General features: G+C 28.9%; 2 protein-coding genes across 6 annotated transcripts; one reads left to right on the top strand and one right to left on the bottom strand.

Moving 5' to 3' along the window:
* Positions 1–497: 497 nt before the first annotated feature.
* LOC130901305 (TATA-binding protein-associated factor 2N-like) lies at positions 498–9,720 on the bottom strand. Of its 5 annotated transcripts, none has more exons than XM_057812548.1 (7): positions 9,581–9,695; positions 9,185–9,330; positions 9,040–9,131; positions 7,139–7,478; positions 6,819–7,078; positions 6,624–6,679; positions 498–1,320 (listed from the first exon to the last, which is right to left on the bottom strand). In XM_057812548.1, exons 2-6 carry the CDS (start codon positions 9,328–9,330, stop codon positions 6,672–6,674), a joined length of 846 nt encoding a protein of 281 aa, XP_057668531.1. In that variant the 5' UTR covers positions 9,581–9,695; the 3' UTR covers positions 498–1,320; positions 6,624–6,671. The 5 variants fall into 5 exon arrangements, with proteins under 5 accessions (XP_057668531.1, XP_057668532.1, XP_057668530.1 ...); XM_057812547.1 differs by lacking the exon at positions 498–1,320 and adding an exon at positions 4,046–6,210; XM_057812549.1 differs by lacking the exon at positions 6,624–6,679 and having other exon boundaries at positions 9,581–9,720.
* A 387-nt stretch (positions 9,721–10,107) lies between these two features.
* LOC130901164 (uncharacterized) lies at positions 10,108–10,950 on the top strand. The gene is made up of 2 exons (XM_057812302.1): positions 10,108–10,189; positions 10,261–10,950. Exons 1-2 carry the CDS (start codon positions 10,130–10,132, stop codon positions 10,759–10,761), a joined length of 561 nt encoding a protein of 186 aa, XP_057668285.1. The 5' UTR covers positions 10,108–10,129; the 3' UTR covers positions 10,762–10,950.
* Positions 10,951–13,034: the final 2,084 nt, after the last annotated feature.

The raw sequence follows: 13,034 nt of genomic DNA, 5'->3' as shown, positions 1-13,034 counted from the left end.
GCGCCCGATCGGCTACTCAAAGGACATCGGCCTTTGGTAAGGTCAAGTGAGTCATGACGGGCATATCTGAAGGATCCTTGGCCGCCCACAATCAACTATGACTGTTTACTTCAGTTCTTCACCAGATAATGATGATGAATGAAGAATTTCATTGCATTTTCAAGATGTTAAAACATCAATCACTTCCACTGTTTCATAATTTCAACAGATAATTCATGTTCTTATCAATTTATTTTTTATCTGGAACTTTGAAGTTTAGTATGCGATTTTTCCAAGCTATTGTTTAGCAATTTATTATTCTTGTTAAAAATCTACTGTTTATTACATATTTCAAAATTTATTACAATAATAAAATATTCTAATAGGCTGATTTGGATAACTAAACATGTACAATCACTGCGAGTTTTACCGATAACACAGCCAAATGCTCACTTCTCTGATGTTTATTAATACACTTCAGAAAGAGACAATTCATAACGATTAAATAAAACTCAAAATTATTAAAAATTTATTTATTCAATACTGAACAATTTCTGAAATAGAAATGTAACATTAATTCATAAAATTAAAAACGAGCTATACCACCTTGCAGTTCAAGCTAATGTTGCAATCAGTAACAGATTTTTGTTTTTTGTACCTAAATATAAACAGCCCAATGACACTTTTTGGAAATTAATAAGCGAATTTCCAAATGAGGGACGTTTATTTTACTTCAATAATTTCATTCTTTTCTAACAAGTACTCTTAAAAAGTGATATGGTATTGGGAATGTTTAACTTCTGAATTAAAAATGCCCAAATGTGCATCAGGGATTGCAATTATTCCATATTGTATATGAGTAAATAAATTTATAGAAAGGTCAGTTCGCGTACAAAAAATTCTATTTAAACCGAAAGTAATTCACAAGATAGTAACACACACGTAAACGTTTCAATTGGATAAAAAAACCTTTCATTCTTCCACTGAAAAGTTATTTCTGATGAATTCATGTTCACTATAATTCTAAAATTGACTTCTGACAAGTATGTAGTGATCAAAGATTCCAGTGACATTTTGAATACCTAATAAATGAACCGATCCGTCCTTAGAATTTGAAAAGAAAAAAATTAAGTTTGCTATTGGATATAGAATCAATCATCAACAATTTCATACCGAAAGAACTATAATGAACTTATTGAAACCATTGGGTGTAACCACATATTTGAACAATACCATAATCCCATGTATATAACTCTATACCCCAATCAAGCATTCAACATTTTATCTTAGTCGATACTTGCGTGAATTTCAAATCCCTCGAAGTCCACATATTTCTTCAACCTAAAAAAAATATAATACCATTAATAATGAAATCGATTGCTTTGTGAAATATTTATTTAATAAATATATATTTGCAAATACTGTCTTTTACACATATATTTTTATAAAATAAATATCACAATAGCAAATATTAATAAACACAGAATAATTTATTTATTATATTATACATATTTATCAGTCTCTATGTTGTAGTTATTTATTTGAATAAGTTTTGTGAAGTAAACTCAAGACCATTTATAGCAAGCCATTTCGGAAAACTTGTTAATTTCTCCCTTTCTTTACCAATTATTTGTGAAAAATTTATTTAATCTTTTAAGGACTGGGTTTTTAAACTTAATTCTTAAGATTTAGAACGAAAACGTAGTTTTGTATCACTATGTAATTAAATATTTTAGGTCAAATTTTTGTATAAAAATTGAAACATTTATATACTGGGATGAAGTTTCTTTTATTTTCCCATTTATTTTAATTATTGAACTTTAATATGGAGCACATCATTTCGTTTTGTTAGTCTATATATACGTTGTTTAACTATAAAAATATATATACTTTACCTCGTAACAATTTTTTGAATGATTTTTATTTGATAAATTTATGTTTGAGAATAATGTCTTCTTTGGGTACCTCATTACTTAAGAAAGACTATTTTATTAAATAATTTAAAGAGCTAACTATTTTCAGGAAAAAGGAATTTACTTTGCTTAAAATCCTTGATTTTCCTCAATTTTAATGGTGGCTAGTGGCTTCTGGGATGACAGTAGATTATACTGTCTTGAATTCCTTTCTCGAAAGAGGAAAAATATAAAATTGATTTGTAACATATCCTAAAAAATCTGAAATCTTGGTACAATAATACATGCACTATACAAGGTGTCCAGCTTTATTTATTGTTTATACTTTATTTTGTGATTTGGCAGTGTCTGCGTTTAAAATATTTCTAAATTAATTGGATGAATTCATCATCCAATTATAAATTGCCCAATAATGTAATTTTGGCTATTGTTTGACAAAAAAGTCATTTTTAAAAGATATGGACACCCTGTTTTTCTAATAATTAAAGAGTAAACAAAAATTGTTATCAAAAATAAATTACTGCTATATACTTACATTAACGCATATATATATTTATATAGACCTAATCTATATCTTCTAGAATGAATGTACCAAGTACTTGTCTCAATATTTAAACTTTTTGAATGGACAGATAAGTCTCTGATGGTGGATGTATTCTTCTTTTGAAGGTGTTTGATTTTGGAAACACATGAATCAATTTTCTATTATCACAATTACAAAACTTTCATTTTAACTGGTCATTTTATTATATGGTTTTATATTTTATTCACTAATATTTTATTAAAATCGACGTATATTTGTCAGTTTATATCGAAAACAGAATACATTTGATTTATATACGAAGTTTTGTTGTTTTACGGACACTGTGTTATATGAAATTCCACTTCAAATAAACTAATTTCTACCAAATAGCAGAAAATCACAAGTTAAAGAAATGAAGTATTTGTTCGGGATAAAAAGAAATTTCAATAAATGAATTGAAAATAAAGCCACTACTTTGATTTTCTAAGGTATACAATTTTGTTGAGCAAAGAAGGATGCAACTGAAAAATAGGCTAAAAAAAAAGATTTCAGATCTTAAAATATACCCCTATTTTAAGATGATGTTAAATTTGAATTGGGTCTTTATTTTTCGCTGTTTAGAAAGCAAGACGTGTTTACTTGGATCAAAAAGTATTATAACCTATGAAAAAAATTGAAAAATTGATATTGAAAATTGTTGAAAAAGATTCACTATGATGATGACAACATATTGCTACAGCTATGAAAATGTTTAAAATTTTTGGACACGAAACCATTAATATTCTACAAATAATAGCTCAAACCCCTCAGCTTTAGCATTAAAGAAGCAAACAGCAATATTGACATAAACTAGGTCTATTATTACAAGGGGGTCATTCTCAAAGCGCCCTGGTATTTGTGAAATAATCTGAAATATGTATATATCCAGAAGATGTGATTAACACAAAAGTAGGCTCCACAAGGAGGCAACACAGTCCTGAAGTTTCTTGAAAACTCCGGATAGAGAAAATGTCTTGAAAGAATTAATCTTGCTAAACATTACAGTATATTTTGTTTATCTTAAAATTGGAATCTACCTATTACACCTCATAAATTTTTTTAAACATATTTTTGTCAAAAATACTTTATATCGTATTGACTATCTTAAAAGGCACTGTTCAGGAAAATGCTGGCTTTTTATACCCGAGAAGGACACAAAATAAATAAGATATTGAAAAGTACATTTAGACTAAAATGAAGTTATAAATTTCTTAATCATTCGACAAATTTCAACTTTTTTGTTTGTTTTTGCAAGTTATAAAAATGAACATATTTTATCGATACTACTGATTATTGGAAAAAATTTCAACATGTAATTTGCAATATCAATATATTTAAAACGAGTATTCTATTTTCAGAATATTAATATAAAATGTCGATCAATTTTCCTTTCCAACAATACACAGATTCATTTATATAGTTATTTTTAAGAGATTGTTATTTATTTTGAAAAATTATTCACCTAACCCTTACGTAACAATTTGACACTACCTGTACCAAAATACTTCTTTTTGAGACATTGTTAAAAACTAGCAGTTTATACTTTTTCAATAAATATTTATGTTAAATAATTTAAGAAATAGAAAGTTAATTAGATTTCATTACTTTATTCAGTAATCTTAAACATTTTATTTTATAATTTCTTTATGTTATCATGCCATCAAAATTTTTATACAAACAAACAAAACAGTTAATAAACTGGTTATAAATTTTAATAAAACCTTTGTTTAAATACTAGTTAGATTTTTGAGGTATTTCATTTCAATATAAATTTTAAAAAATTAAATGTTTTTTTACTATGTGATATTGTTTCAATAACAGAAAGTGCTAAATTTTATTAGTAGTAATTATTTAATCAGTAAATACAGTGTTTGAGGTAAATTTTATGGAACATAGGAATATCAATACACAAATTTTAACAGACCTAACTAAAATCTATTGGTGAATGCTTCAAAAGAATGTCACGATAAATTATAATAATTAATTGTTCCAGTGAATTTCCACTCCCAATCATTTAGCAAAAAAGATGAAAAAAGGTTAAAGCTGCTCAAGTTAAACCAGCTAGGAACTATTTCCCAAAGGTTTAATTACCCGTTTGACTTTTACCTTACAATTTGATTTAAGCAACCAAATTGAAAGAATTGAACATACTGAATATTTTCATTTCTGGCAATCACTGTCAAAGCGATTGAACGAGAAATGAATGTGTAAATACAGGAATTTAACTATTCACTTTTCAGTGAGTAGGGTGCGTCGTAGAGGAAAGACTAACATTTGGACAGTAGCGATACATACTATATACCAGTGATGGCGAACCTATGACCCATCATATACTGACCTACCCAAGCTTTTTAACTGACCCACTTTGATTTTTTAATTCATTTTTTATGTAAAAAAAAATAACATTTACATCTATAATCAAATTTATAAAAAAATATTTCCAGCTGGAGATTGGCTAGCTGATTTTCATTTCTATTGTGTTACTGAACTATTAAATCCTGTAACATCTTACATACATTGGGCGGAAAATGTCAATTTTAATTTTTTTGGGATATGGAACTATTGAAATTAAAGAACAACTTATTTTTTACAAAAGAAAAATGAGAATTTTCCCCAACATTACAGGAGCTAGTTTCCAAGTTGTGTATTGCATTTCTCGTCATGGAGAAACTTCTTTCAGAAGGAAAATTTGTAAAGAAAAAGCGTTTTAAGAATGTGGTGCTACTTTGTTTGGTGATTTAAAAGAAAAAGACTTGATTACAAAGCGTATAATTAAAGATCGAGTAATAGAATTGGAAAAAAATATTTTTTGCAAATACATAGATTTAAATTATTATGCAGAAATTTATTCAATCGCTGTATATGAGAATAATGATGTGAATCAGGGGTGGGCAAATACTTCAGAGACTCAAAATGTCTCCAGGGCCATATGTTTTGGGTGGAGTTTCCTTGTCCAAGAAACATTAAAACCCTATAAGTATCATTTGAAAGTATTTGGACAGATAAATTTGACAGTTAATAAGAGATAATAGTAATAATAAATTGTTTATTAATATATATTTGTAAAATAACGAACATTAGATACCATGTAAACAACATTCAAATTGGTTGAACCATGTATTTTCGCTCTAAGGAGAGAACAATATAAATATTGAAATTTTTTTAAAACATTGATATTCATATATTCCATAACTTTATGATGATTTTTGAATTTACAAATAGCCAAAACCTCAAAAATGTGAATATTAAAATATTTAAACATAGTAATATTTTGTCTAACATTTACCAATTATTAAATTTTGTTTTCATTAATAGATTTAGGGTAGAAGAAATATCCCGAGTGAAAAACAAACTATATATGTATACATTTATCATTTATTTTCAATGCTTATGAATCACTCTCTCTCTCTCTCTCTTTGAGAAAATCTTTACAAATTTATTTATTATCCAAATTAAAACACAACCAATACTTTTTATACAAAGATATTTTTATTTGACTAATCACTTTTTCCAATTTCATTCAGAAACATTTAATCAATATCTTGCTCAAATTTAATGTTAAGAAGCCACTAAAAAAGCAATGATCCTATACAAAAGGATAGTAAAACCTATTAACTAAAATATATAAAAAATAATTGTCCATTGTACACTAAACACATTATACTGGAGGTTTTTTCATAAATAATACTAATCATAAGTTTTTTTGTTTTTGTTAAGGAAGATTTTAAAATTAGTAGCGCCTAGGTGGGACCGAACCTGAAATAGTGGAATTATAAAGTTTCAATTATTTGACCTTTTGGCTTTCTAGCAAATTTTGGAATAAATTCTACACAAATTTATGGAAGTCAAACATTACTTTTCTTTTTAGCAAAACTAATAAATTTGCCAAATTGTTCTAATAAATAAAGAATTTATACAGTATTTCATAAACAAAAAGCACTTTCTGTATATATTTAATCCTTAAATTAATCATTTTGATTGATAACTTAATATAATTCAGGATAATGATTGAAATAGATATATGAAAGTTTTTACTACATTTATGTTTATATTCTCATACTCAAAAGTGTAAAAATTTGTTTCAAACTCAGCTTGTCACAATAAATGCAAAGTGCTTTGTATATGTGATCTGCTTATTATGATTATGATTTTAATTGTACTGTATATACCTAAAGTCAAAATATTTTTGTTGTCCTAACTTCTTTGTGCACTGCGGTCTACCATCCTGCAAAAAATATAACAAATTGGTAATTCACGATTTATTGACTAAAATTTGGTGTGCTATGTTGACAAAGTGAGTTATGAAACTTTTTTTACACCAATACAATATTCAGAAATATTCTTGTAAATATTAATAGACTCACCATAATTCTGTTGTCCATATCCTCCAGTTCGATCATCATACCCTTGACTATTATAACCTTGTCCACCAGTGTTGTAGCCGCCGCCACCATATTGATCACTCCCTTGTTGGTAGCTTGAATAGTCTCCCCCCCCGCTACCATAACCTGCAGTAGGATTTGAATATTGTGTAGAATAACCACCTCCTTCATACCCGCCTTGTGCACCATACTGGTTATATCCACCTTGTCCACCATATTGTGTGGAATATGATGGCTGACTACTACGTTTAAATATTATGACATTAATTGATTTTAAACATGACTATATATTCTAAACTTACCCTTGCCCATATCCATTAGCTCCTTGTCCATTGTCAAACCTAGGCCTTTTAACTCCTGGTCCCCCTGGACCTCCCCCTTGTGAACCAAATTGTCCTGGTGCCCTCTTTTGCCCCAAACCTCCTGGTCCACCAGGTCCCCCTGGACCTCCTCTTCCTCCTCCTGGACCACCTCGTCCCCCTCTAAATCCACCAGGGCCACCTCTTCCCATTCCACGACCACCACCTCTGCCTCCCATTCCCCCACGATCTCCTGGGCCACCTCGTCCCCCTCTAAAACCACCAGGTCCACCCCTACCCATTCCACGACCCCCACCCCGGCCTCTGTCACCAATATCCCCACCTATGAAAAACAATTTTTGCGCTAATAAATGTAAAATATGCTACAATTTTTAGTTAAAATTTCATTTTAGAGGAAACAGATATAAAATGATAAATATTCAATGTATTATGAACCAAAATCAAATTATTCACAATTCACATAAACACAAAGATTGAGGAAATTGAGGAAGAACAAAGTACACATAGAAAAGGAAAACAAACAATAGGCAACATATACATATTAAGAAACCCAATAGAAAAGAAAATAGAACAAGGGAAAAAATTACATATTACATTCATCAATTTGTTAGCTTCATTCGATCCAATAGATAGAAAAATGGTATGGGGTAGAATGAGGAAAATAGAAATCCCTAGAAAAATAACAGATAATAAAAGGAATATATGAAAACGTAAGAGGGAAAGCTAAATAGATGGAATAAGATTGACAGAGTTTAGGATGAGAAACAAGAAAATATCCTTTGTCCTAATTGGATAATTGGCTACAGAAATCTATAACCAGTAAAAATTGACTAATTAGTGTAGGTAAACCATATAGTAATAGTAGCAGATACATTTAAGAAAATGGAAGAAAGACATATGAATAAACACAATCCAAGACCTGAGAATGAGAGTAAATATCAAGAAAATCAAAAGAATGATAGTAAATCGAAAAAGAGAACATTCGGAATATTTAATATATTATTTAATAATAAGTGACAGTCACAGAAGACAAAAATAAATTGTGAACATAGTAAGCAAAACCAATCAAACATACTATGATCTAAATAAAAATACATAAAAATAAAAGTATCCAATAAGTAGAATAGTAGCAACAAAGCAACTATAAAACTATAGCAAAGAAAACGAGGATGTGTAGGAAATGAAATATGGTAATTATAGAAAAAATTTGACAGGAGCAATTAGGAAAAAATAGTTAAAAGATGTTTAAACTGGTAGAGAGACATAAAGATAACACTACAAAGCCTAATAAGAAAAGAAGCAGAAGTAAAAAACATATGAAAAGGAAAACCCAGGAAAAGTTGGTTTCAACAAGTAGTTCAGTGAGGAAGAAGAAAGGGGAAAGAATACAGCAAAGAAATGAAGTAGCAAAAAATCAGAAATAGTGGAAATAACAGATAAAAGAAGAATGAGAACTAAAATTCCAATACTCTGATACAAGTATAGGGATTGGAAAAAGTTACCAAGATTTAGAAAGTGACTTAAATTTTCATAGTTCAACCAGCAAACATGATGAAACCTCTTCAGATTTTTTACTACTAAAATATACAAATATGTATGAAGAAATATACTCAAAATTCATGGGTTTGAGATATAAATTTTCAGAAACTGTGCTCTATTCATATTTGAGATAGTTGCAAAAAGATTGAGTCATTAACAACATGTACTTGATGTTAACAACCACTTAATAGATTTTTAGCTTATGTTATAAAATTTATCCTAAAATAGTGCGCAAAGGTTGTGTTGAATGAATTATTATTGTAAGTGTTTATAGGTGTAAGGAAAACTTCCAATATTAAAATCAACACAATATTTAGTTACAATTTTGATTTTAAAAAACTTACCTGGTGGAAATCTTCCTCTAGGAGCTCCCCTTAGACCCCCTCGTCCTCGGCCCATTGGAGGGCCTCCGCGTCCTCGGTCTCCCATTCCTCCACTAGAAATAAATAAGATATACCACTATGGTTAAGGTGGGATAATTAGTCTTACCGTCCTCGAAAACCTCCCCGTCCTCCGGGACCACCTCTACCTGGGCCACCACGTATTCCCCTACCTCTTGGAGGCATGCCGCCAGTTGGAGGTCCTGAACCTCCTGATACTTCGGCAGGTGCACCTTCAGTTGCTGCGTCAGCCATCTTTTACATACAAAAGATTATTAAGATCTAGCTTATTTTTATTCGCAAATAAAGGATTTATAATACTTCAATATTCATCAATACACAATTAGTAGACTTAACTTTACTATTAAAAACAATTTGTCTCTAATATCAAAAATTTTTGTAGCGGCGTCGGTACAAATAATTCAATTACTGATATTTAAGATATTTCACTTCGTCGGTTATTTATAATTAAAGTTTTAGTGATAGCAAAGTACTGATAACTTACTTTTTGTACTTTTAAATATAATTCTATGGATAAAAACTATTCAAACAATAGAATGTCACTCCTCTCGATGAACCTCAAATCATTAAAATGGACGATAACAAAACGGTTCTTGTCCTGTTTCTAAAGATTTGACGTCATTTCCTCTTGCTTCAACAGTGTTGTCTGCTGGTAATAAAAATTTGGTCTCATAAAAGATTACAGCCATATATGTAATCGAAATTTTAATGAATTTTTTGATTAGTCATATAATTTTATGCAATGTATTATGACGTATTCATATAAATGGATATTCTGTTTTCCAATGTGCCTCACAAATACTTTTGTGAAGTAGATGTAGTTATAAGGGAAATATGGTTTTTGTCGATTTTTCTTATAATTTTACATGGATTCGTATGAAATAGAAAATTTTGATTACCTAGTAATATTTATTCCAACAAAATTGTTCTTTTACAATTTTACAAGCAAGTGTTGGCTGGGACTTTTAAATCTTTGGTAGAGCACTCGTCAATAACAAAAAGAAGATATATGACATGACATTGACATTTTGTGATGGCAGATCATGTCTTTTACCCACTTTTAAAAATATCAAATTCTATTGAACTTCAAAAGGTATTATTTTGATACAGAGACAATGTTGTATATAATATAATAATAATATATAAAATAATAATATATTTTAGTTTCTACATGAATGTATAGATGACTTAGTGGAGAAACGTAAGATCAAATTTGACTACTATAATACCAGTCCTATCGAGTGGACTGAAGATGATTTCCACAACGCCAAAAAGAGTGTACAGGCATTTTACAAACAATGTACCATAAAAAAAAGATTTGAAATAAGCCCAGATGATATCGCAGAAGATGTTAAAGAAGCTCTAAGATGTTGCTTTGATATTAGAAAACAAGAAATATTTCAGTTTTTAGCAAAAATGTATATAATAAAAGGTGGAAATATCTTCATAGAAAATATAGATTGGAGGTTAAGATGGGTGTTGGGGTCTTCGGATTTGATTACATTAAAAGAACCATATTTACAGATTGATTTCAATGGAATTAAGGATAATAGTGGACATACTGAAAATACTTTTGTATCCTTTGAAGCTACTTTAGAACAAGTGGACCAACTAATAATGGAATTGAAACATTTGAAAACAGAATTGAGTGAATTGTTAAATTGATATTACAATTTTTTCTGATAAGTTTGCTTTCATATAGAACATATGTGAAAGTTGATACAACTCATCAAACTGAATTACTTGCATGTGTATTTTGTAAGCATCATTTAGATTTTATTCAATTCTATGTGGTCAAAGAATTTTGTAATGACTATTTTATACATTATTTAAATAAAAAATTGGTTAACTGTGTTTACTTCTTTCTGATCTTCCCTAGATTTTTAAAGAAAAAATTTTTAGTAAAATGATTTATAATAATAATAATGGAACTAACATTGTATTGAAGAAAAATTTAAAATATATGTTATGTTAGTGACACTGCATAGGGTATCCAGGAACTCTTCAGCTAAATGCAAAAATAAGTACTAATTGGATTTACCTTTTCTCAAATCTCAAAAAAATGGCTACTTACAAACTTCAAACTTGGTACATTGTTAATTAGAAAACTAGGTTATTTTTTAAGAAAGGTATTCTGAACTGAATATTATGGAATGGTTTTAAAAATAATTAATTTTTATTCTCTATTTTTGGGATTAAATATTTTATTATTGTTACTTCAACTTTTGCTAAATTACATTTTTCTCCTAATCACATGATAAAATTTATGGTTCATACAATGCTCATTTTAATACGAGTCAATTTTTCATTTCTGCGTATCATGAGGGCCGGATTTAAACTTAATGGACACAAGAAAAAAGTCCGCCCTAATTCTGGAATTTAAACTTATAGTTAATATATTGTTTATAAATAAAATGACTAATTAATTGCAGAAACTTTATTATATGTTATATAATCCAAAAACAAAAAATTTTTTTCTCTTACAATTTTAAATTTGACATCAAGGATGTCTCTTTTCTTATTATATAATTTTTTTTACAGGCACTTATGAATTGCGATCCTATACACGTGTTTGTTAAACAGACTGTAGGTGGCAGCATGCGCTGGTCAAGCTTATTATATTAAAAAATCTAAGATTTTTCTTTTAAATTAAAATTAATTGGTGAATAGATAAATTATAACATTTTTTTAAGATTCATTGGTTGATTAAAGTTTATATTTAAAAAAATTTAAAAAGTAAAGCAAAATTTTTCTATTTTTCAAAAAAAGTTACTAATTGAATTTGTTTAATATCAGAAAATAGGAAAATTAATTATTATTTTAAATCTCCAAGGAAATAAGAAAATTCACAAATAATGGATGAATTGAATTTCTTGAATTATCAATTAAACAGATAATTATGAATTAATAGAAATAAATTAATAATATGCAGTAATCCTGATAAGACTAGATAAAATTTTTTTTTACTTTCAAAATTTTGCCACTTCGGGCACTTGCCTCAACTGCCCCTAGTCTAAATATCATCGACGACCATAGCCCTAAATTGTACAGCAGACATAAAAAAATTGAATGAAGACTTAACATGATCTTTTTTTTAATAGAAGATTGAAATAGTGACCAGATATCAATTTCGAAAAAATAGTTGAAGAAAAAGGGTTAAAGTAAATTAACGGGTAACTTTAAACAAAATGGCGGTCAGGAGCTGCGAAGTTTTTTATTTACACTTTAAAATTGTGACGGATTTTTTTGAGCCCTTACGAGTTTTTCTGTTAGATACGTTCAGAAATTATCTATCTAATGGTATCAAAATGTTATGGGAAACAAAGGAGTTACGTGATTTGTGATTTAGGCTGACAATATGGTTATCAATGAATGGAACCAAGACTCCATGCGAGTTTTTTCATTTCTGGCATAGAATAGGTGAGGCATATAATAACATGTCAAATGATTTCAGTTGGATTCATGGTTTCAAACAATTAGTCAACAATAAGTTTCTTTAAGGCCGCTTGACATGATGTAATACAATGTGCAATGCAATGCAAGACGCAATATTTCTTGATCAAAAGCATGGGCAGATGAAGTTCATCTGATGGTTTCATGCAAGATCTTGACATTATCGGTTTTGTGCCATTTTTATTGCGTGCAAGTTGCAATCTAGTTACTCTTGCCTTAACAGATCAGCGACTTTCATGAATTTTGTTTCTATATCTATGGAATGGTCATTTAATCAGAGGCATAGAAAAGGCACCGTAATTCACCATGAAAAATCGAATTAAAAAAATCCCAACAAACCCCTATAAAAATAAATAATCTGTATTTTATATTCCAATGCCAGCCAGCCAATAAAATTGACTAGAGTAGACTTCAAATTGCCAGGTAATCATCAATGCTTGTATGTAAGTACTTTGAAATTAATTCACCTAATGAAAAGAGTTGTG

This window comes from Diorhabda carinulata, chromosome X, assembly GCF_026250575.1.
Source record: "Diorhabda carinulata isolate Delta chromosome X, icDioCari1.1, whole genome shotgun sequence".
In the NCBI taxonomy this organism is placed as follows: Eukaryota; Metazoa; Arthropoda; class Insecta; order Coleoptera; family Chrysomelidae; genus Diorhabda; species Diorhabda carinulata.
This window is presented reverse-complemented; position numbering and strand designations above follow the sequence as displayed.

Excerpts from the sequence above, each read along its gene's own strand:
- LOC130901305 (XM_057812544.1), bottom strand. The coding sequence starts at position 9,330 with ATGGCTGACGCAGCAACTGAAGGTGCACCTGCCGAAGTATCAGGAGGT. Across the intron at positions 9,132-9,184 it reads CGGGGAGGTTTTCGAGGACG|TGGAGGAATGGGAGACCGAG; the intron begins GTAAGACTAATT and ends ATTTATTTCTAG. Across the intron at positions 7,079-7,138 it reads GCTAATGGATATGGGCAAGG|TAGTCAGCCATCATATTCCA; the intron begins GTAAGTTTAGAA and ends ATTTAAACGTAG.
- LOC130901164 (XM_057812302.1), top strand. The coding sequence starts at position 10,130 with ATGGCAGATCATGTCTTTTACCCACTTTTAAAAATATCAAATTCTATT. Across the intron at positions 10,190-10,260 it reads ATTCTATTGAACTTCAAAAG|TTTCTACATGAATGTATAGA; the intron begins GTATTATTTTGA and ends AATATATTTTAG.